The following is a 21,442-nucleotide window of genomic DNA, read 5'->3' on the forward strand; positions in this document are numbered from 1 at the left end:
TAAGGATGGCATTACCGTACGTGACTTGGTATATTTATTTGTAATGACGTATTGGCACTACACACGTGGGATTTTACGTCATGGCAGTGCAGAAGTTGGTGTTATGCAATATTGGCGCTTGGGAACTTGCTACAAGTGAATTATTTCTTCAAGAAACATATGTAATTTGATTTCTGTCTTCGTAAAACTTGTTATATTTTTATTTCTTTTAGTTGAAACTCGTTGCATGTTGATTTTTCTCTTCCTGAAATGTGTACATTGATTTTTCTCCTCGTAATACTGGTTTTGTTCGTGGAACTTGTTGCGTGCTGATTTTGTTCGTAAAACGTAATATATCTTGGTATTTTTCTTTGTGAAACTTGTTGTATGTTGATATGTTCTTTCGTCAAACTTAATTTATCATGAAATTTTCTTCGTGGAACTTGTTGCATGTTGGTTTTTCCTCGTGAAACATGATTCATGCTGATTTTATTTCATGAAATGTGTTGCAGTTGGATTATTTCTTCAAGAAACTGAATGTATCTTGATTTATGTCTTCAAGAAACTTGTTATTCCTTTATTTGTTCTTCACAAAGCTTGTTGCATGTTGATTTTTCTCTTAGTTAGACTTGTATTAGTTTTTTTCATGGAACCTGTTGCGTGACGATTTTTGTTCATAAAATTTAATGTATCTTGATATCTTTCTCCGTGAAACTTGTTGCTTGTTGATGCATTCTTTCGTGAAATTTAATTTTTCATAATGTTTTTCTTCGTGAAACTTGTTGCATGCTGATTTTTTCTTTATGAACTTTGTTGCATTTGGATTTCTTCTTCAAAAAATTTAATGTATCTTGATTTACATCTTCGAGAAACTTGTTATATTTGTATTTCTTTCGTGAAACTTCTTGTATGTTGATTTTTCTGTTCGTTTAATTCGTACATTAACTTTTCTCCTGGTGAAAACGGTCTTGTTCGTGGAACTTGCTGCGTACTAATGTCTTTCGTGAAACTTAATTTATTTTGATATTTTCCTTCGTGAAAATTTTTGTATATTGATTTATCCTTACGTGAAATTTAATTCATCCTGATATTTTTCTTCGTGAAACTTGTTGCATGTTTATTTTTCTTCAGAAATTAGATGTATGCTGATTTGTGTTTGTCAAACTTGTTGCATTTGGGTTATTTCTTCAAGAAACATAGTGTGGGTTGATTTATGTCTTCAAGAAACTTGTTATATTTTTATTTCTTCTTTCTGGAGCTTGTCGCATGTCGATTTATCACTTCGGAAAACTTGCACGCCCATTTTCCTACATGCTAATAGATGACGCACCATCTAAACTAACCAAACCTACCGTGTGTAGGTTATGTCGGTTAGGTTAGCTAACCTAGCCTAGTAGTATGTAAGAAAAAGGCGTTCAAGTTTTGAGAAGTGAAAAATCAATATGCAACAAGTCCCATGAAGAAGAAATGAAAATAAAACAAGTTTTTGAAGAAAAAATCAAGATACATTAAGTTTCTGGAAGAAATAATGTACATGCAACAAGTTTCAAGAAGGAAACTCAACATGCGCCATGTTTTACAAAGAAAAAACAAGCATTCAATAACTTTCGCGAAGAAAAATATCATGACAAATTAAGTTTCAAGTAAAAATAAATCAGCATACAACAATTTCCACGAAGAAAAATGTCAAAATAAATTAGATTTCACGAACAAAATTCAGCATGCAATCAATGTTCAATGTTTAAGTTTCACAAAGACAAAAATCAAAATACAATTTGTTTCATGAAGCAGAAAAAATATAACGAGTTTCTCGAAGACATAAATCATAGTACATCAAGCTTCTTGAAGAAATTATCAACATACAATAGGTTTCACAAACAAAACCGGTTTCACAAGGAGTAAAATCAATGTACAAGTTACACGAACAGAAAAATCAACGTATAACAAGTTTCACCAAGAAAAACTAAAAGTGCAACAAGTTTTGCGAGGAAAACATTAACTTGAAACAAATTTCATGAAAAAATAATCCACATGTAACATGTTTCATGAACAAAAATTAACATACAACTAGTTTCACAAAGGGAAAGAAATTAACGTAAAACAAGTTTCACGGAAAAAATGTCATGATAAATTACGTTTCATGAAAGAATAAATCAATACACATCAAGCTTCACGGAGAAAAATATCGAGACAAATTTTTGTACGCGAACAAAAATCAGCACGCAACAAGTTTCACGAAGAAAATTAGTTTCACGAGGAGAAAAATCAATGTAAAAGATTCACTAAGAGAAAAATCAACATGCAAAAAGTTTCATGCAGAAGAAATAAAAATATAACAAGTTTCTCGAAGACATAAATCAAGATATATTAGTTTTTTGAAGAAATAATCTACATGCAACAAGTTTCATGAAGAAAAATATCTTGAAAAATTAAATTTCACGAAAGAATGAATCGAAATACAAGTTTCACGAAGAAAAATATCTGAACAAAAATCAGTGCGGAACAAGTTCCACAAACAAAACCGGTTTAATGAGGAGAAAAATCAATATACAACTTTCACGAAGAGAAAACCTACATGCAATGTTACACGAAGAAGAACTAAAAGTACAACAAGATTCTCAAACACATAAATCAAGAAACACTAAGATTCTTGAAGAAATTATCTAGATGCAACAAGTTTCACGAACAAAAATATGCATGCATCATGTTTCACGAAGAAAAAATGAACATGCAACAAGTTTCACTAAGAAAATTACATGATAAATTAAGTTTCACGAAACAATAAATCAACATACAACAAGTTTCACGAAGAAAAATTTCAAGATAAATTAATTTTCACGAAAAAAATCATTACGCAACAAGTTCCGAGTACAAACCAGTTTCACGAGGAGAAAATCAGTGCTAAATATTTTACGAAGAGAAAATCAACAAGAGACAAGTTCCATGAAGAAAAAATAAAAATATAACAAGTTTCTCGAAGATATAAATTAAGATGCAATAAGTTTATTAAAGAAATAATCCAGATTTGACATGTTTCACGAAAAAAATATCAAAATAATGGAAAAATAATCCAAATTAATGGAATGTAACAGGCAGGTGCATCTAATAGAGCAATAGAAAGGAGGCATTTTCATTAAGACCTCTCAGAAATAACTCTTAATAATAACTCTTAAAATTTAAATTTATCTCTAATAACAAGCTTCCCCTCTGGAATTGCTTGCTAGGGGGTGGGCCTGTCACATATTGCCAGGATGGCGTGAATATGCATAGTCTTGGTTCAATGACAGGCGGCATTTTTATCAAGAACTCTCAGAAACTACTCTTAATTTGATTTAAACTTATCTCTAATAACAAGTATCTCCTGTGCAATTGCTTGCTAGGCGGTGGACCGGTCACATATTGTCATGGTGGAGTGAAATTTGCTCAAAGAAACGTGTCATTTTCATTAAAACCAATCATATATAACCGAATGCAACAAATGTTTGTCTTTTCTTGCCGGTACTTCTTTTTCTTGAGGGTGCCAGAGGGCCAGTCATAGCGTGGCACAGTGGTGTGAATTGAGATGGTTTATCACGTTTAGAGTGGCTTGCAAAAAGAACAAGCCATTGGATTCAATTCATGATTTATTATGAAAATATATGAAAAATGCCCTTGGAATGATGAAGGGGTTGACAGAGGTTGGCGTGTCCCATCCATAGTGTGACACGGTGACATGGATTACTTGAACTAGCATGTTCTACAGGTTAAATTTAAGGAGGGAGGTGTTAAAAGAATTTTTGCGGATGGGGGCTGAAATTTAACATCCAGTAAAAGAATCGAGGCATTTTCAACAAGACCTCTCAGAAATAACTCTTGATATGGTTTAAATTTATCTCTAATAACAGGCATCTCTTCTGAAATTGGTTGTTAGGGGGTGGGCCAGCCACACCCTGTCGCGGTGGCGTGAATATGCATAGTTCTGGCTATAAAAGTGGTATTTTTATTAAAAAGTCTGAAATACCTCTTAATGTGGCTTAAATTTACCTCTAATAGCACCCCTCCCCTTGAAATTGCTTGCTAGGGTGGACCAGTCACAGATTATCACGGTGGTGCGAATATGCATAGTTTTGGCTTAAAGAAACATGGCGTTTTCATTAAAATCTCTCAGAAATACCTGATAATATGGCTTAAATTTACCTCTAATAACAACCCTTCACTCCTACCCCCTAAAACCGGTTGCTATGCCCCCTACTCTTCTGTGATTCGTGGTTCTTTTTGCTCAAGTTTTATCCTTTATTAGGTTTAAACACATTTTATTTTTCCATTTGTTAATCTTTAACTGCCTTTTCTGTGATTTCATGATTTTAAAACGTTTTTTATTAATAAAAGTGATATATACAATAAAAAGCCTTTATTCTTCAGATTTCTTGGTCAAGGACGAATCTCCAATATATTTTCACTAACGCAATTTAAGCATCTTGTAACCTATGTACATTGGTATGCTCGTTCAAGATTGCCTCTAGTATAAGTGCTAAATTCTGAGTAGTGGAGTGGAAAGCCTTGAAAGAAGAGAATACACTTTGAAAGAAAAATGAATCCTGAAGAAAAATCTCTTAAAGTATTATGTAACACTCATGTGCGTGCCGTAATTACGCAACACCTCATGTTTGAGCTGGTATCATATAACATTTCGTGTGTGTGTGCCACCATTATGTAAGACCGACGTGTGTGCCGACTTTACATAACATCCCACGTGTGTGCTGTCACTACGTCATTCCCAATAAATCTACCCAGTAAAGTAAGTTTACGTCATCTTTAACACAGGTAAACACTTCCTATTACGCAATACCCAAGGAAAACATTCCCTCTTATGCAACAACTAAAAGTAAACACTCTCTATTATGTAACAACCACTCTCTATTACATCTCTATAAACGCTCTCTATTACATAGCATACAGATGTACCATACTGTTGCGGGTACGCTATAATATTGTGTAAGACCCAGGGGCGCGTAATAGCGTCTTAAGAGGCTAGTAGCTCCAATTTTACACCCCTATGGGCTGGTTCAAAAGCAGAGGGGCATCATTACTTGTTTTCTTAATCCCAGAAACAAACAAAAACTGCAAAATGCTATCGAAGGTTTTTTCATTAGACATTAAATTCCCGTTTCTTTTATTATTTTTCAATATATGTGGTTGTATAAGCTAAGGTAGTTTCAAAGACCCCACTGCCTTTCCATGAAGATCAATAACAATTTGTATAGGGATAAATTCTTTTATTAGACAGTAAAAAAAAATAAACAATCGAAGAATATACTGGATATTCCGATCACTGTACATGCGATTGATGCATTCAGTATATTGTTTGATTGTTTAATACTTTTTTTTCTCTGTCTAATATAAGTATTTATCCCTATTCAAACTATTATTTATTGTGTAAGCTTCCACTTAACCAACTAAAACAATCATATTATATTTTAGAAAGTATCTAGAAAGTATAATTTAAAGCAAATTATAGACAGTTAAGTCGGAAAGTAATTTAGCTGGGAATTCAGCAGGGGTTCAAAGCAAAATATTCGTATTCGACTAAATTTAAAGCTGTTTGATTCCTTGACGTTTTTGACTCGGAATAGGTTAAAACAAAACAGATGTACGATAGAGGTCGATGAGGAAAACATACAAAAAACTCAACTTACCTGGACCAATCATAAAACCAATAGTTTGAGAAAAGTTCACAATAGATATTCCAGTTGTTCTTTCTGCTTCAGTTGTCGCTTGACTTGCGTAGCTTAGAGAGAGAGCAACAGTAGCTAAAAAGTAAATTTTGACACTAATTAAACTGACCATGATCAGTCCCTAGTTCACATCCCTCCTTCCAAACACTCTTAAGACAGTAAAAAAGGACGTAATAAACCTCTCCTTAAAACCAGTTTCATAATAAAAAAAGTTTCTTTTATTTTTCTCAATCTTTGAAAATACTGTAACTTTCTTGAAAATGCTTGAAAATACTTTGCAAATAGTTAATTTTACAAATGCGAGATACAAGTACTCCTGTCCTCTGTCCACGATGCCCAGTAAGGACGTTTTCTGTTCCACAAATTGAATAACTATATGATGAAGTCTCTTGTCTGGCTAATACATGTTTTTTTTCTAGTTTACAGTTTATCCTATTAAATGAATCATACTAGTAAAATACCATAATTTATTGTGATAGTACAGTGCATAGATTCGTGTCTGGGAACCCTAAAGACAGCAGTTCAAACCTGCTTACTGCAAAGCCTTTTCCTTCTTGTTATGGGGATCCTTGAGGTAGATTAAATAAAAAAAAATATTCAAATGAAATTGAATTGTGACGCAGAAACATAGAACAAACAGAAATTTCTCTATATATGAGGGTGGCTGCCCCCTCTCTTATTAAGCAGAAGTTTTATAGGTCTTTACAAATACTTCCTTATCCAATTAAGCGGCACTTCTATTTGGACAGTCGTCTTTAAATATTCTTGACAAGGGGTTATGCCCCAAGGGGCAAAAAATTACCTGTAGAAGAAATTACCCACTTAATATCCTCCTTAGATAGTCCAGTTCTAATTTATACCTCCTCTCCCGATCCCTCTTTTACCCCAGGGTACCACGACTACCAAACGTTCTGATTTGGCAGCCCCACTTCTTTATTTCCTAATCGACTATAAAAAACCTGTTTGGACACCTCTTCCACTTGCTTATCCCCGCCATATCCTCTACTCCACTCACCTGACATTCCACTTAAATCCAAAATTACCTTAATCTGTCCCATCCACGAACATCTTCTTTCGTCCTACAGAGACTCCGCCAGTGTTTCTCTCCCTAGCCTACGGTAGGCTACTGCCTTTAAAAAAGAAACTATTTTTTAATTTAAAACATCTTTCTGTTAGAATTATATGTATTCTTAATATTTTTCCCAGGCTGCATGAATTGAAAATAACTTGACTATAATATAATCCAAATTAGCGCTAGTTAAAGCTAAAAGTTAAAATTAGCGCAAGTGGTATTAGTAAAATCTCATCATAAATGAGCAATCCGTGGTTCTTGTAGGAAAATTTAAAAAATATAGAATGTTTTACCAAGTTTATGAGGACATAATCTTATCTATAATTAAATATGTTTCGTGTTAAACAAATTAAACAAAGGACAAGGAAAACATTGGCTCTATGCAGATGCATCCATTTGCATATATTTGCATAAAAAAATTATAAAGAAAAGCATTCGATTACCAACGGCTGCAAAAATTTTGATGCGTCACAATGACATGCATCTCACGTGTCACGTCCATGCGTGGTCTTCTTTTTGTATGAACGGCTAATCGTGGTTGTAATGGTAGCTCCAGTCCAGTAGAGGTTTTAGGTCTCATAATTGGGCGGGGGAAGTTATGGTATACAACAGGAGTGTAAAAACATATAAAACCAATTCAATTTCAGGTGTCAGAAAAATGGGTGGGAGCATCTCTGCCCCCCTCGCCTAGGCCTAGAGATGCCACTGCTGCAACATAATAAAGTTACACAAATAAAGTTACCCCATCTTATGTCTGTTACTCACCTGCCGCCATCCCAGTTACAAATCTAGATCCTAACATCCAGTAGCGTCTTGGAGGTGGAATGGCACCTAACATGGCATAAAACACCATTCCAGCTGTAAATAAGAACAGGGTTGCAAAAAGCGGAATTCGAATGGTGCCAAATCTTTTCCCCACATATCCAGCAAGTGGTGATGCAATCAGCTGACCCAAGGGAAAAGAAGCAACTACCCAACCAAAAAAGACTTTGGGCTCGGTAAATGTTGGATCACTGCCATCTAGCTAAAAAATAAACCCATAGATTAACATTTTCTATTTTTTAATTTTTCATTCATTGAATTTAATTAATTCAATTAGCTTAATTCATTTGGCCAAGGGAAAGAAGCAATGCCCAACCAAGGAAGACTTTGGGCATGTGAAATTTGGATCGCCGCCATTTAGCTGATAAAGCAAACGCAGACAAGAGTATATTCTATTTTTAAATTTATTCCATTAACGAAATTGGCACAATTAAGTTAGGTGAATTTGCAGATTAGTGGCTTTCCAAAAGGAGATATGTCAAAACAATGACATCGCTAATTATATACTCTTTTTTATGGTTAAAATCATGTTTGTGACATTTCATTATCAGTCCACACACACCCCCCCCTACACCCCAACACCCGCACACACACTATATAAGTCCAGGCTCTATACAAATCCATCATAAATAAAAATGGTACCATTAGACTCCTTATTTATGTTTTTTTTCAATATAACAGACTAGCTGTTACCTTGCCAATCCAACCCCCCTCCCCCCTGATGGCTGCACATCTAGCCCAAAATACGTATTGCCGTGTAGTTCTTTTCATTGATCGACCCATTTTAAAACCAATTACGCTATGTAGAATTGAGATATACAATTTAGTTTGAGTGATTATACTCATATGCACACAAAACACTATTTTTAATGAGTAAAAACGTGAATAATAGAAAAAAGCATGATAATTTGATTAATACAAATATACTGCATATTGTAAAGCAAGAGTTTCAATGTGTTAGTATTTTTCAGTTTGATTGCGCTTGCATCTTAAGGTTATACATTGGACCATCAGAGGACTGAGGACTTTTTGTCACAAACGCAACCTTAACCATAAAAAGAGCATAAAACTAGCAAAGTAAAAATGCTTCTTTTTTGTTCTAGCAAAAAACATTTTTTTGTCCTTCTGGTGAGCCGCTATTCGGCAACTTTACCTTAAATTTAGTCAATTTAATTCAGTTGATCAGTTTTTAGTTAATATAATAAGTTTGATCTGAAGAAAAGAAGCAACTCCGCAACAAAAAAAAAAACATTATGCTCGGTGAAATTTGAATCACTACCATCTAGCGAAAAAAAGAACAAAACAAAAAAAGAGTATTGTTATATTCACTTGGAAATGTGAACTCCGTTTGGTAGAAATAAATAATTAAATCGTTTATTTACTTTATTATAGACAGAGGTATTTTGAATAGCTATTTCATTGTCAGTTTTTCCTTTAAAGACAGCAACAATATTTCTTACCAAAAAAGTTTGATGCTGTCTTTAAAGAAAAGCCGATATTGGTATAGTTAATTGAAACATGTCTGTCTATAACAAAGGAGTTGTATGACTTGATCATAATATATTAAAATTTTCGAAAATAAATTTTATCGAGTAAAAGATATACCCAGGATTTTAAAGATTCCAAAACTCAAAGCAGACTGACAAGTAGACCTTCCACAACATCACCACAAATCAAACAATATTTCTTACCAAAAAAGTTCGTTGCTGTCTTTAAAGAAAAGCCGATAGTGGTATAGTTAATTGAAACATGTCTGTCTATAACAAAGGAGTTGTATGACTTGATTATAATATATTAAAATTTACGAAAAGGCTCATTATCGAGTAAAAGATATACCCAGGATTTTCAAGATTCCAAAACTCTATAGCAGACTGACAAGTAGACCTTCCACAACATCACCGCAAAAACTGCCAGATTCGGCATATACAGAGTGTGAAATAGTAAAGGAGTAGAAAGGGGAAAAACAAACCGTAAATTGCATGATCCTCATGCAAAATACACCATCAACTTCAGCGTATTTTACAAACCTCCAACAGAAGTTACAGCCATCTATCTAAAAAAAAAATACGGAATTTCACATTTGCTTGAGAAGAATGGCCTAGAATATACTTTTTTGTAGTTTGTGCTGTTACTTCTTCTTGTTACATGATAGTATTTGGGTGTACACAATCAGTTTTCTGCAGCTTGTTTTTGCCCTTTTTGTCCATTATTTCGTGCAAATTGCCCTATTCTAGCTTCAAATACACATTATCAAATAGCCGTCAACGAAAAGTCCAGTTTTCCGGAGAAAAACGTCCAGTTTTCCAGTGCATCTTAGAAATAAAATGCTTAGAAATATCCGGTTTTTCGAAGTTTTGGAATAATAAGAATCGAAACATGGCCAATAACTTTCAGGCTAGGCAGCAATCAAGCAGCAAGAAAAGTTACTTTTTATTTACAGAAGAGGGGAAAGAACTCAAAACTTAGATTTTTTTATATTTTTCAAGGTAAATCTTTGTTAAATACTTCTGACCTGCTTCGGACGGGAATAAATGTTAGGCTTATGCTAGGATTCCGAATTGAATTCGGGTCCTAAAGATGAGTTTATCTCTTAGTTATCTTAATTGTTCATGAATGGGAAAATTTTAGGCTGGAATTTCCAGATCCTGGAATTTGAAAAACCTAGTTTCAGTTTAGTTTTCGGCTCAATTGGGAAATGGGGTTAAGGCCTGTCAGGCACACAGCATTTCTTCCCTCTTGAAAGGACAGAGGAGTATAGCCTAGGGTAGTTTAATATGGCAGTAATTTAAGCTGAATTGCTGCTAATTCAACCGAGACTACAATTTTCATTTCTATTAAACAAATTCCTGTTGTCTTTTAGAAGAAAAAAAATCCATGTTCCTTACTGAGTATAGGGCAAACCACCCCCACAGCACCCAAAACCCCAGGGCCTGTCTCTGAATCCTTTCTTAGGTGAGAAATCGCATCTGTGCATTAGACAAGTTCAGAAAATCATTATCTCTTGTGCTGTTGTTGGGGACTTTAGTTGTGATACAAATTTTTCTGAATTATCCGTATCACTTCAAGCTTCTATTCTCCGCAGTATTTTTTCTGATTAGCGGCTTTTGCTGCCAAAAACTAAAAATTTCATATATATTCACACTTCGTCTCACACATCAAATTTAGATCATGTGGTTACTTCGATTTATTTTCTAGTTTCTGTGGTTAACATAATATCTAACTACCAATTATCGGACCACCTTCCCATAGCAGCTACTTTTAGACTAGATTTAACACATGCACCAATGAACCAAGATGCGCCCAGGCTTAAGTGGTTTCCAAAGATTGACTGGGATAGGATTCATTTGCACCTATATCAAGAGGTTCTCGATTCTATTTTGCAAGAAATTCACATCCCTTTCTAGCTTCTTCAGAAATCTTGCCTTACTGTTGAAACTAGGATACGGATTCCTCTTGGTTTTTGTTTTACTAAGTTTTGCCATGTTCTGAGATGTGCCGAAAAGTAGCAGTTCCAATTCAAGTACGCATTACGCAAGTAGCAGTACGCATTGGCGCTCTAGTCCCTGATTGGTAAAAAAAGCAAAACTCTCCCGTGTGAAGCGTGCTCCCGTGTGAGGCTTTGGTTTTCTATTTGGAAAGATAATGATCGTCCTAGGTTGGGTGTTTTGAATGATATTCACCTCTATACAAGAAATGTTTCGGAAATTCGATAGCTCGTCACCCTGCTGGCATTGCTGATTCATATTCGCTTAGATTTTCTGCTTCGCTCAATTCCATTTGGAAATCCCTTGCTCTCCCAAACACCACATCCTGGAATGCTTCTAAAGCTTCTGATATCCCCTTGTCTGAGTGAAAAACCCATTTTCCGAATGAATTCACCACACCAGATCCAACTTTAAAATCTAAATATGAATCCGAACTTGATGAACTTCTATCCGTTTACCCACAGTCTCACTAAGTTGTTACAATACAAGCCATAATAACCGTAGTCTCCAAGCGGAAACGGAAAGCTTCGTTTGGTACAGATAATATTAGTGCATTTCATATTACCCTTAAACCCCTTTGCTCATGTCACACATAGGATTTCTCATGCAGATGATTTTTGACGCTTTTACAGTACCGTCTCCTCTTTGCATTGGCGATCTGGATCCTATCCCCAAGAAAGGCAAATCTAAAATTCAGCATTCGGCTTTTAGTCCTATAATAATCTTTTCTACAACTGTAAACTGTTTGAGCTGCTTTTTGTTGATGAGTTAAAGGAGAAATGGGGCGTTCCACCACACCAGTTTGGTTTTCAGAATACAATACATTGATGCTCTTAGTATCGTAGCTAATGTCCTAATGGAGGCTGAACTGGCCCAAAAAATTCTCATTTTAGCCGCAGGCGACGTTAGGCGGGCATTTGACTCATTGATACACGGATCCACGCTCCTTCATACGACAAAAAGAAGAGTTCACTCCTCTGATATTGGTACCTTGAGAAATTTATATTCACGGCTTAGAGTACGCATTAAAATTATAAGTCCATTTAACTTGCCGGTTTCCAATTCACCCTATTCTAAAATGTGCTCCACGAAATAGACTTTCTTGTCCCAGTAGCCTACCGAATGATCTGAATTGTTTTGTTTCTGTTTGTAAACAGTAACATATAAGCAGATGGTGTTGAGAATCATTTTGTCGACTTTAGCTCCAGTTCCCACTCTATATAGTGGTCATGTGTTCAATGTCAACGCCCTTTCCCAAGTTGATTAGTAAGCAAATATGCATCACTGTTATTTCTTTCGTTTTGTATGACAGTTTTGCTGTGGAAGATAATTCGTCTTCTAGAGCTTGTATATTCGTCGTTTTTGCCCAGCAGTGTTTACGAGCAAATTGTCCTATTCACGCTTCAAATAAACGCATCGCATTTTATCTTTTGGAAATTTACTGTTTCCTCCTTGAATACACGAAATTATATAATTTATTTTTAGTCGCAAGAAAATAACAGCGAGGGTTTTCTACATATTTAAGAAAAAGATATCATTTGTTTGTCTTTTACTCATCTATTGAAAATATAGTTACTATCTTATCTGATGAAAGAGAATAGACCTGTCTTTCAAAAATTCATTTAATACAGAAGGATTAAGTAAAAGTTCGTAAAATACATTTTGACTCTTACGAAAATTTTCAGAAAAGATTATGAATTCTTAGAAAAGCTGGTTATATACAGGTGGGGACCAAAAATTCTACAGGTTATGAAGGACACATAATCAAAGAAATTGTTAAATATTTTCAACACCATTTTTGAAGGGAAAACACATTTACAAAGTACATCTTCATGAACATGTTCCATCAGAAGTTTCTTGCGTAAGCGAAATTGGAATGGAAATGCATTATTTTATTATTATAGAAAAACCTTTTCTCGCAAAACATCTTTCTCAAACTTTTCCACCAATATTTTCGCACCTTTAAGAACACGACCAAGGATAGCTGTGATTTAGCCCCAGGAGTCATTTTTATTGGCCCCTGTAAAAAAAAACATGTTCTCCAGGATTTCTGCATACTTAATCGGTTTTATCTTTTCTAATTAAATAAAAAAACTGCTTAAAATGAACTTAAGAATGAAATAACTTAAACATAGAACTTAAAATGAAAAATGCATAAGTAACATACCTGGACAAAGCGTCAAGCTTCTGTGAAGCCCAGCCCGCGACGACCCCGTCTTCCCCGCTTTCAATTGGCTGGGAGAACAATAAAGTAAGTGTTTGTTTAAAGTAAATGGAGGAGGTCAAAGAAATGGAAATCCAAGAATAGGAAGCCCAAATTGAAGCAGGACAGGTTTCACTGATAAATCTGACTTAAAAACAGTAATAAACAAAACAAGCCACTGGAGATAATGAGAGCCAAGGATCAGTCAGCAGCAAAAATATTTATTGAAGATGAAAGAGGTCTACTCATCAATTGGTCTTTCTCCCACACAATGAAGGAGATCCCTCGGCCTATATCAATTGAAGCCTCCAGAGATGGAGATCCAATATTTAAAAATATAAATATGACAAGTAACCATTAAAACCCCATTACCGAGGCCAGGCAATCGCCCCCTCCCTTATTGCTTTTCACTTTATTTTTCAGGAAAAAAAAACCTATTAGTAAGATAATAAGAACTGATAAAATCTTAATTTTTCTAGTTATCCAATGGCAAGGAAAGGGGTCCCTAACAAAAACTGCTAAAAATGTTTCCTGATATTTAGACAGAAATAAGAAAAGGTATGTGCTTTCTTTCATTCCTTTATCCTTAATTTTCCAACTGTATTTTTGAAGCTTCCTAAATAAATAGTATGTCTACCTGAATAATGATCAATCCAAGCTAAAGAGGAGGACAAGAAAATTGCTAAGTATAATAATAGTTCTAAGAGAAGGATGAAAAGTAGGAGGGAATAAAGTTTCTCACTATCCGGCCTTCTGAAAAAAGAATATTATCAAATAATTAATAGTCAATAATACTTTTATTTACTTATGGAAATTATGAATAGTCTATTTTCTTATCCATTTATTGAGAATCAAACCAACTTAGAGCAAGACGAATCACATAACAACGAAAAAAACATTATGTAAAAGGAAACTAGCAAAAAAAGAATATAAAATTACAAAATACAAAACGAAACATTAGATAGATTTTTAATTTATTATCCACAACATTTACTTTGATTTCTCTTTTTTATTACTTTTACCGATGTTAGCAATCATCAACTTTAAAGTCAAAATTGGGAATGCTAAGGATTGCCTGCCATGCTTTAGAAGAAATGTTTTTTGAAGCTTTTATTGAAAGTTCCTTATCCTAGCGGTGCTCAAATTGATATTTCATATTCTTCGTTATAGTATTAAGTCAAACTTATTTCTTAATTTTAATTTATTACCTATTATTTCAGCCTCCCCCTTCTCTCAAGTACTTAACAAAAGTACGACACAAAATAAATAGACTTACTTGAAGAAGGTACGGAAAGACACCGGTTAGTACTATAGAGAAACCAAGACTGAAACTGAATGCTGTAATGTAAACGACTAGTAGGGATATTCTTCTTTTTCTTTTATCTTCTGGTGTCTCTAAAACATATTGAGGCTCGTCGGTTTCCCTAGAATAGAAAGGTTATGTTTCTAATTGCATATTAAACATTGGTAGTATGCCTAATCAAATGAATTATATGTTCATATCTTTTCTATTAGAACTTGGTTAGCACCTTTTCTGATTCTTGCTAAAACAGAAACAGCTAAAAGCGGTAATTAAAAAACGGAACAGAAAAAAAGGAAATATGTTGCTGTGTTACTGTTTATTTTACCGAACACAATAGACGACCTGTTTAAAAAAAAAAAAAATCTTTTTTAGCAAATATATCCGTTTTTTCTAGTTTTCTAGGCTTATCAGAGCAAAGTGAACATTTACTAATACAAATTAACAAAAAAAAGACCAAATATACAGAAAAGACGAAACATGCAACAAGACAAAATATACAAAAAACCACATGAATAAAAGTTTATCACTTCAAAACATATGAAGTTCAAGTGACTTTGCAGTAATCCGTGAGCACTGCTTTCGCGTAATGTACCCAGCAATACTAAATACACTCTCACTGGTTACTGAGACTGCAGGCATTGCTAGATGCATGCTTGCAATTTCACTTAACTCCAGGTAAGTGGAAAAACTGTCTGTTCAAAATTCTAACGGATCAGAATTATTTTTTCATGATGTTCATCTCTCACTCAAGCAAACTAGAATTTTTTCCGCATATTCCTTGATAATATTTGCTGCTACGCAGGCAGTGCTTCTATGTTTGCAATTTGAAGAATTTATCTGAAGCTCAATCGTGTTGTGAAACTTAGCAAATAAGCTACCTCCTGTATCTGGAGTCCATGATGTATTTTCGTCCCTGCCTTGATAGGAGCGACGACTATTGAGAAAGAATCTGAGTTCAATTGGAATTGAGCGAGTTCCTCTGGACTTCTCCCCTAGGAAATGAACAGCTAGAATAGTGAAGAGTTGGACTGACGAGCTGAATCTCTGTCTAAATTGCTCTTTTTTTCGTAAGTTACAGGTTCCAAAAAGCCAGCTCGTGTGAAGAAAAGCATATCAAACTTAAGACTAGCCCAAAAAATCTCCTGAGCTGAACAGCTAATAATTTCTTTCAGGTCCTTGACTGAATCAACCATGGTATTTGTATTTGGAGTCTGACAAAACAACTGAAGTCCTTTAACCATCAACACAACTTTACTTGCCGAAACATAATTATACCTCTAGCTACTAATATATTCTTATTTTTCTTTTGACTTATTTTTCATTGACAGAACTCAAACTTTCTTACTTTTTTTTAGCTATTTTTCATCTGAGGACTGAAATAACAAAAAAAAGCATTGTGCTTAATAAGTCATCATTTGTCCGTCATTAACTAGTGAGGGTGGACACCGACCGATCGAAAAAGAAATACTATTCAAACAGGAGGAAAAATAATTTTTTCCGGTTTTGGGCATCACAGATTGAACCAGCCAGTTTTTTGGCGCATTTGTCTTAAATGATATTTTTTCTGTCGATTCTACAAATCAAGTTTCAAGCCGATCAGGGACAAAACAAATTTTCAGTTTATTCTAGGGCATACGGAGTCACTTGGCCAAATATAGACACATAATTTGTTTCTTCTTTAGGTATCCACTTGACCAAACGACTTGTAGGTGCGATTTCGAAACTGATTGGGGCAAAACAATTTTCAGGCCTTTTTGGAGGTGCCATGAGCCTGTTGGTATTAATGGATCAAAAACACGCTAGGCATAGCAAACTCCTTTCAGTGTAGGTTGAACGAAATTACTAATGGGTCTTTATGACCATGGGACCTCAGACACAAGTTTCAAACCAATTGGACACAATTTTTTTTTTCAAAGGAATGATTTCTGATCAGATAGAAATTCATACTTTTAACCTATTTTTGTATCCGTGTTTAGGCTAGATTGTATTTTCTTTTAATTTGTTATTGTACATTAGTTTTCTTGATCCAAGTAATTATCAAAAAATAACTTTAATTCCGATCGAATAACAAGTTTAATTGTATTTTAGGGAGCCTGTGTCTCCAAACCACTTTTTTTTCTCTTGCAATGGTGTCAATTCAAAGAAATGCATCGGGGGACTGCATTTTTTTAAATCTAGGGGGAATTTTTCACTGAAAATATCATAAAAACCCATCTTATCAATGAAAGTGTCCGAAAAAAGGATTTTTTCAAAATCCAGGGATGTGAACAAACCTTGGGGTGGAGCAAATGCCCCTACCCTCTGTCCATAATCCCTATCACTGATACTTGGCCTAGGGACTTCAAGATTAAGTGTCAAACTAATCAGGTACGAAAAAGAATGTCAACATATTTCCAGCCCCGTCGCGCCCTTCTCTTCCTCACAAAATTTGACTCCAACTAACCAGTGAGTATTCTCTGAAAATTTCAAGGCGATCGGACAAAAAAGCTTTGACACCTATTTCTGAGTGCTTTATTTTCCCTCTTTCTTTTTTCGAGTGCTGGGGTTGTTCTCGTTCAATTATCCATGGATATGGGCTAGAAACTAATAAGTAAAGACAATTTTTTAGCCTATTTTTTGTCCTGATTTTCTGGGTAAGGGCTGTAGCCCCAATCCGAATTTGTTTTCAAGGAACAAGGTCTTCTTGACCCATGGACTACGTTCATAAGTTTTAAACCGACAAGAGACAAATAGATTTTTGTGCTGTTCTTGGGCCCCTTAAAAAAACTTCCTACCCCTTTCCCTATAGAAATTTGACACTCTCTTTACTGCAAAGAGCAATACCTAATAGTTTTAAGCCTGTTTGACAGAAAAAAGAATTGAGCGTTTTTTTTTTTCAAACCACATTTCTGGGCAATTTCATGTTTCTTATTTGTTTGTTTTTTGTGTATAGGGGCACAAAACAGAGCCCAAGGAATTGATGATATAAATTGCTAGCTGATAATAAATATAAATTGCTAGCTGATGAGAAAAATTACCCACTTAGGGTCCCAATTTCTGGGAGAACGTGCACCAAATGAAATTTTTTCTGTATATTATGGTTGCCCTGGCCCAAGGACTTATAAATATTAATCGATCAAAAAAACAATTTTTTACCCTTGTTCCCCATTTTTGGGACACATACCTCCAACCTCCTGTTTCTGCATTAGTGTCGCTTAGTTCAAATATTTAGCTTAAAAAAATGGACAAGTCTTTGGGTAGATACAACTGATTTAGCTACTATCACGTACGTATGTAAAGGCCCTATTATTTTGGGAAGAATTTTTTTGTGGCCCATTTCTTTTGTGGCAAAACCACTGAGCTTTATTCTCAAATTTGTTTATTATAAATATAGTATTATATACATACACACACACACACATATATATATATATATATATATATATATATATATATATATATATATATATATATATATATATATATATATATATATATATATATATCGGAATTGCAAACTCACTCATGTTTTGTACTGGATTTTTCATCATCACTACTGTCTCCATCGTATGACTTGTTTTCAAAATGAGGGGGTGTTTCCCCCAAGGTGTAAGACTTGCCCATTACAACTATGAAGACTGACAAGGATGGTTCGATGTTTAGATAAAGATTCTCAAAAAGTAAAGATAAGACGGATCTGAGTAAACAAAGACGAGTGATTTATGATGGGACTATGACAAAAACTAGACATCATATTTATCTCTTTTAAGAAATTTCGTCGTAATGTATTTAAGTATTATTATAAAAATAACAAAGGGATGAATATTCTTCTTGTGAGTGTCTAACACTTTCATATATGGGGTTCTTATTAAAGGGGACAGCACAGTAGGGGCAGTACGGTGGAGTAAAGACAGACAAAATGAGATAATTTATTTAAATCGAATCTTTACTCATAAGAATTTTGAATAATTAATTACATATACTTAAAAAAACAATTATTGAACCATCTAAAAAAAGGGAAAAAATGCTGAGAATATTAATGGCAAAGAGATTTTACATTGATTGCAAATTAATACTTTGGTTCCAGGCTCTTGCAGACAAAGTTGTGTTAGAGCGAGTGTATGACGAAGAAACAGACAAACAAACGACAAAACTATATGACAAAAAAAACAAAAAAAAAAAAAACAACAACAGACAAACAAATGGTGGGACACAGGATTTCAGCTTCAAGTCAAGCTAATTTAAATGAAGCTATTGTCCAAAACCAACGTTTTACTTTTCTTCTTTTTACATACAATTGTACCCTTACGCGCCTATTATTGACCAATATTTTAAGGCAATTCGAGGCTATCAAGAGATTCTTCAACATAAGGTGTCAGCCAACCGTCTTAAAGACAAAAGTTACTAGCCATCATTGAAAGACACTAAGAATCGCTTTTAATCGATAAAATCAATAAGTTTGATTCTAAATCAAACAGTTCGTGGCAACGAACTATAGTAAGGAGCCACCCGGCTCAATAGTAACCGAAATTCTCACTAGCAACGAAATCGTATTTTGATGCTGATTTTGAATATATAACTTTCATTAAGTTTAGTTTTACCCTTCAAAAGTTCCGAGCCTGAGAAAATTTACATTATTTCAGAAAATGGGGGAAACACCCCTTAAAAGTCATAGAATCTTAACGAAAATCACACCGTCAGATTCGGCGTATTAGAAAACACTAATGTGGAAGTTTCAAGCTCCTATCTACAAAAATGTGGAATTTTGTATTTTTTGCCAGAAGACAGATCACGGATGCGTGTTTATTAGTTTGTTTGTTTGTGTTGTTTTTTCCCAGGTATTATTGCATCGACCCAGTGGTCCTAGAATGTCGCGAAAGGGCTCATTCTATCGGAAATTAAAAGTTCTAGTGCACTTTCTAAGCGACAAAAAAATTGGAAGTTTTTTTCAAAAAAACGCTCATTTTTTCCAAAAGTCACCTGATCAAAATTTTGAGATAGCCATTTTATTCAGCATAGTCAAAAAACCAAATAACTATGTCTATGGGGACGACTTACTCCCTCACAGTGTCCTTGGGAGGGGCTACAAGTTACAAACTTTGACCAGTGTTTACATATAGTAATGGTTATTGGGAAGTGTACAGACGTTCTAAGAGGGATTTTTTGGTTGGGTTGGGGTGGGGTTTTAGGGGATTGGGTTACGTGCAAGGATCTGTCCATGGACGAATTTGTCATGGGAAAAGATAATTTCAATGAGGAGGACGCAGGATTTTCTAGTATTATTTAAAAAACAATGAAAAAATAAATATGAAAAAGTTTTTTCAACTGAAAGTAAGGAGCAGCATTAAACCTTAAAACGAGCAAAAATTATTACGCATACGAGGGTTTGACCTCCTCCTAATACTTCGCTCTTTACGCTAAAGTGTTTTCAGTAATTTCGATTATTTATTCTACAGGCTTATGTGATCAAGGGTCATTCTTAAGGAATTGGGACAAAATTTAAGCTTCAGTGTAAAGAGTGAGGTATTGACGAGGGTGCGAACCCCTTCATATACGTAATACAAACATACGAATATAAAAGTTAGTCACTTAAGATAATTCGTAAGTTACGTACATTTCTTACTAATAAAAAAATTCGTAAAAAAATAAAACTTCTAGTTTCCTTCGAAAAATTGGAAGGCGACTAAGCTTCCTCCCCCGCTCCTTTTTTCTCAAAATCGTCCGATCAAAACTGTGAGAAAACCATTTAGCCAAAACAAAAAAAAAATATGCAAATTTCGTTTTTATTACTCATGTGCGGAGAGCCAAAATCAAAACATGTATTAATTCAAAATATGTTCAGATTTTAAATAAAAAAAACAAGTTTTTTTCTAACTGAAAGTAAGAAACGACATTAAAACTTAAAACGAACAGAAATTACTCCGTATATGAAAGGGGTTGTTCCCTCCTCAACGCCCCACTCTTTACGTCAAAATTTTTTTCTGTTTTAAAAAGTAGAGTTGAGAGAAAGACGGTCTACATGCGGCATAGTACATAGTACAGAGTGCACTGTACATAGTGCATAGTACAGAGCAATCAGAATTGAAAAACAATCAGAAATAAGACCAAAAACGTGTCATTTTTTCAAATGAAAGTATACTAAGTAGAATTTTTCAGGTGGAATCATCCGCAAGAAATTTTCTGGAGGGAATTTGCAGCGAGGATCGAATTGTTCGTGGGTAATTTTCTGGATAGAGGCTTTTACGTGGGGATGAAATTTCCATTTATTTTTGGTTGGGGGGGGGGAGATTTTTCATAGACTGGGAAGTGGATTTCCCAGCACTGTTTGAAAACCGGTCAGAAATTAAATAAAAAACAAGGTGTTTTTTATTTAATATGATAACAGAGTTGCTTTTAAGGTAAGCTTTTGAAACTGATTCGGAAGCTTTATTTGGGAAGGCTGATTTATTTAGCTTAAGTAGCGCTGCATTTTCAATTTTTATATTATTCAAATGGAAACTTAGCTTGATTCCCTTCAAATCAATTAGAAGGAGGCAGTATACTGCACCTAAGTATGGCCGTACGCAAAAATAGGGGTCCCAGAGCCCAGCCCCCCGAAATCCTAAGTTGTTTCTGATGTCTGGGCACTTCTTATTTTTACATTGATAATCACCTCAAAAATCAATTGCTAATTGAAGGTTGTCCCTAAGCCTCTCTTAATGATACAGCACGTTAGTACTAAGGAAAAAATGTGGATAGAAAACTGAAAATTACGTTAAATCATATACTTGGACAAACTGAGGGGGCAGAGGCTACCCCTTGCGATCCCCTGGATCGCAATTCTACCTGATTAACTGATGCTCTTGGAAAATAAATGGAAAATGTGTACTAAAAATTCATTCTTTA

At 34.5% G+C, this 21,442-nt stretch overlaps 1 protein-coding gene across 1 annotated transcript; it reads right to left on the reverse strand.

Moving 5' to 3' along the window:
* Positions 1-5,654: 5,654 nt before the first annotated feature.
* LOC136042836 (major facilitator superfamily domain-containing protein 8-like) lies at positions 5,655-18,232 on the reverse strand (the record flags this gene model as incomplete). The annotated part of the gene is made up of 4 exons (XM_065727765.1): positions 18,081-18,232; positions 14,552-14,699; positions 7,531-7,789; positions 5,655-5,768 (listed from the first exon to the last, which is right to left on the reverse strand). Coding segments are annotated over exons 1-4 (622 nt in total), but the record flags the coding sequence as incomplete, so codon positions are not given.
* Between the last annotated feature and the right edge of the window lie 3,210 nt (positions 18,233-21,442).

The sequence above is a fragment of the Artemia franciscana genome, unplaced genomic scaffold (assembly GCF_032884065.1).
Source record: "Artemia franciscana unplaced genomic scaffold, ASM3288406v1 Scaffold_2110, whole genome shotgun sequence".
Taxonomy (NCBI): Eukaryota; Metazoa; Arthropoda; class Branchiopoda; order Anostraca; family Artemiidae; genus Artemia; species Artemia franciscana.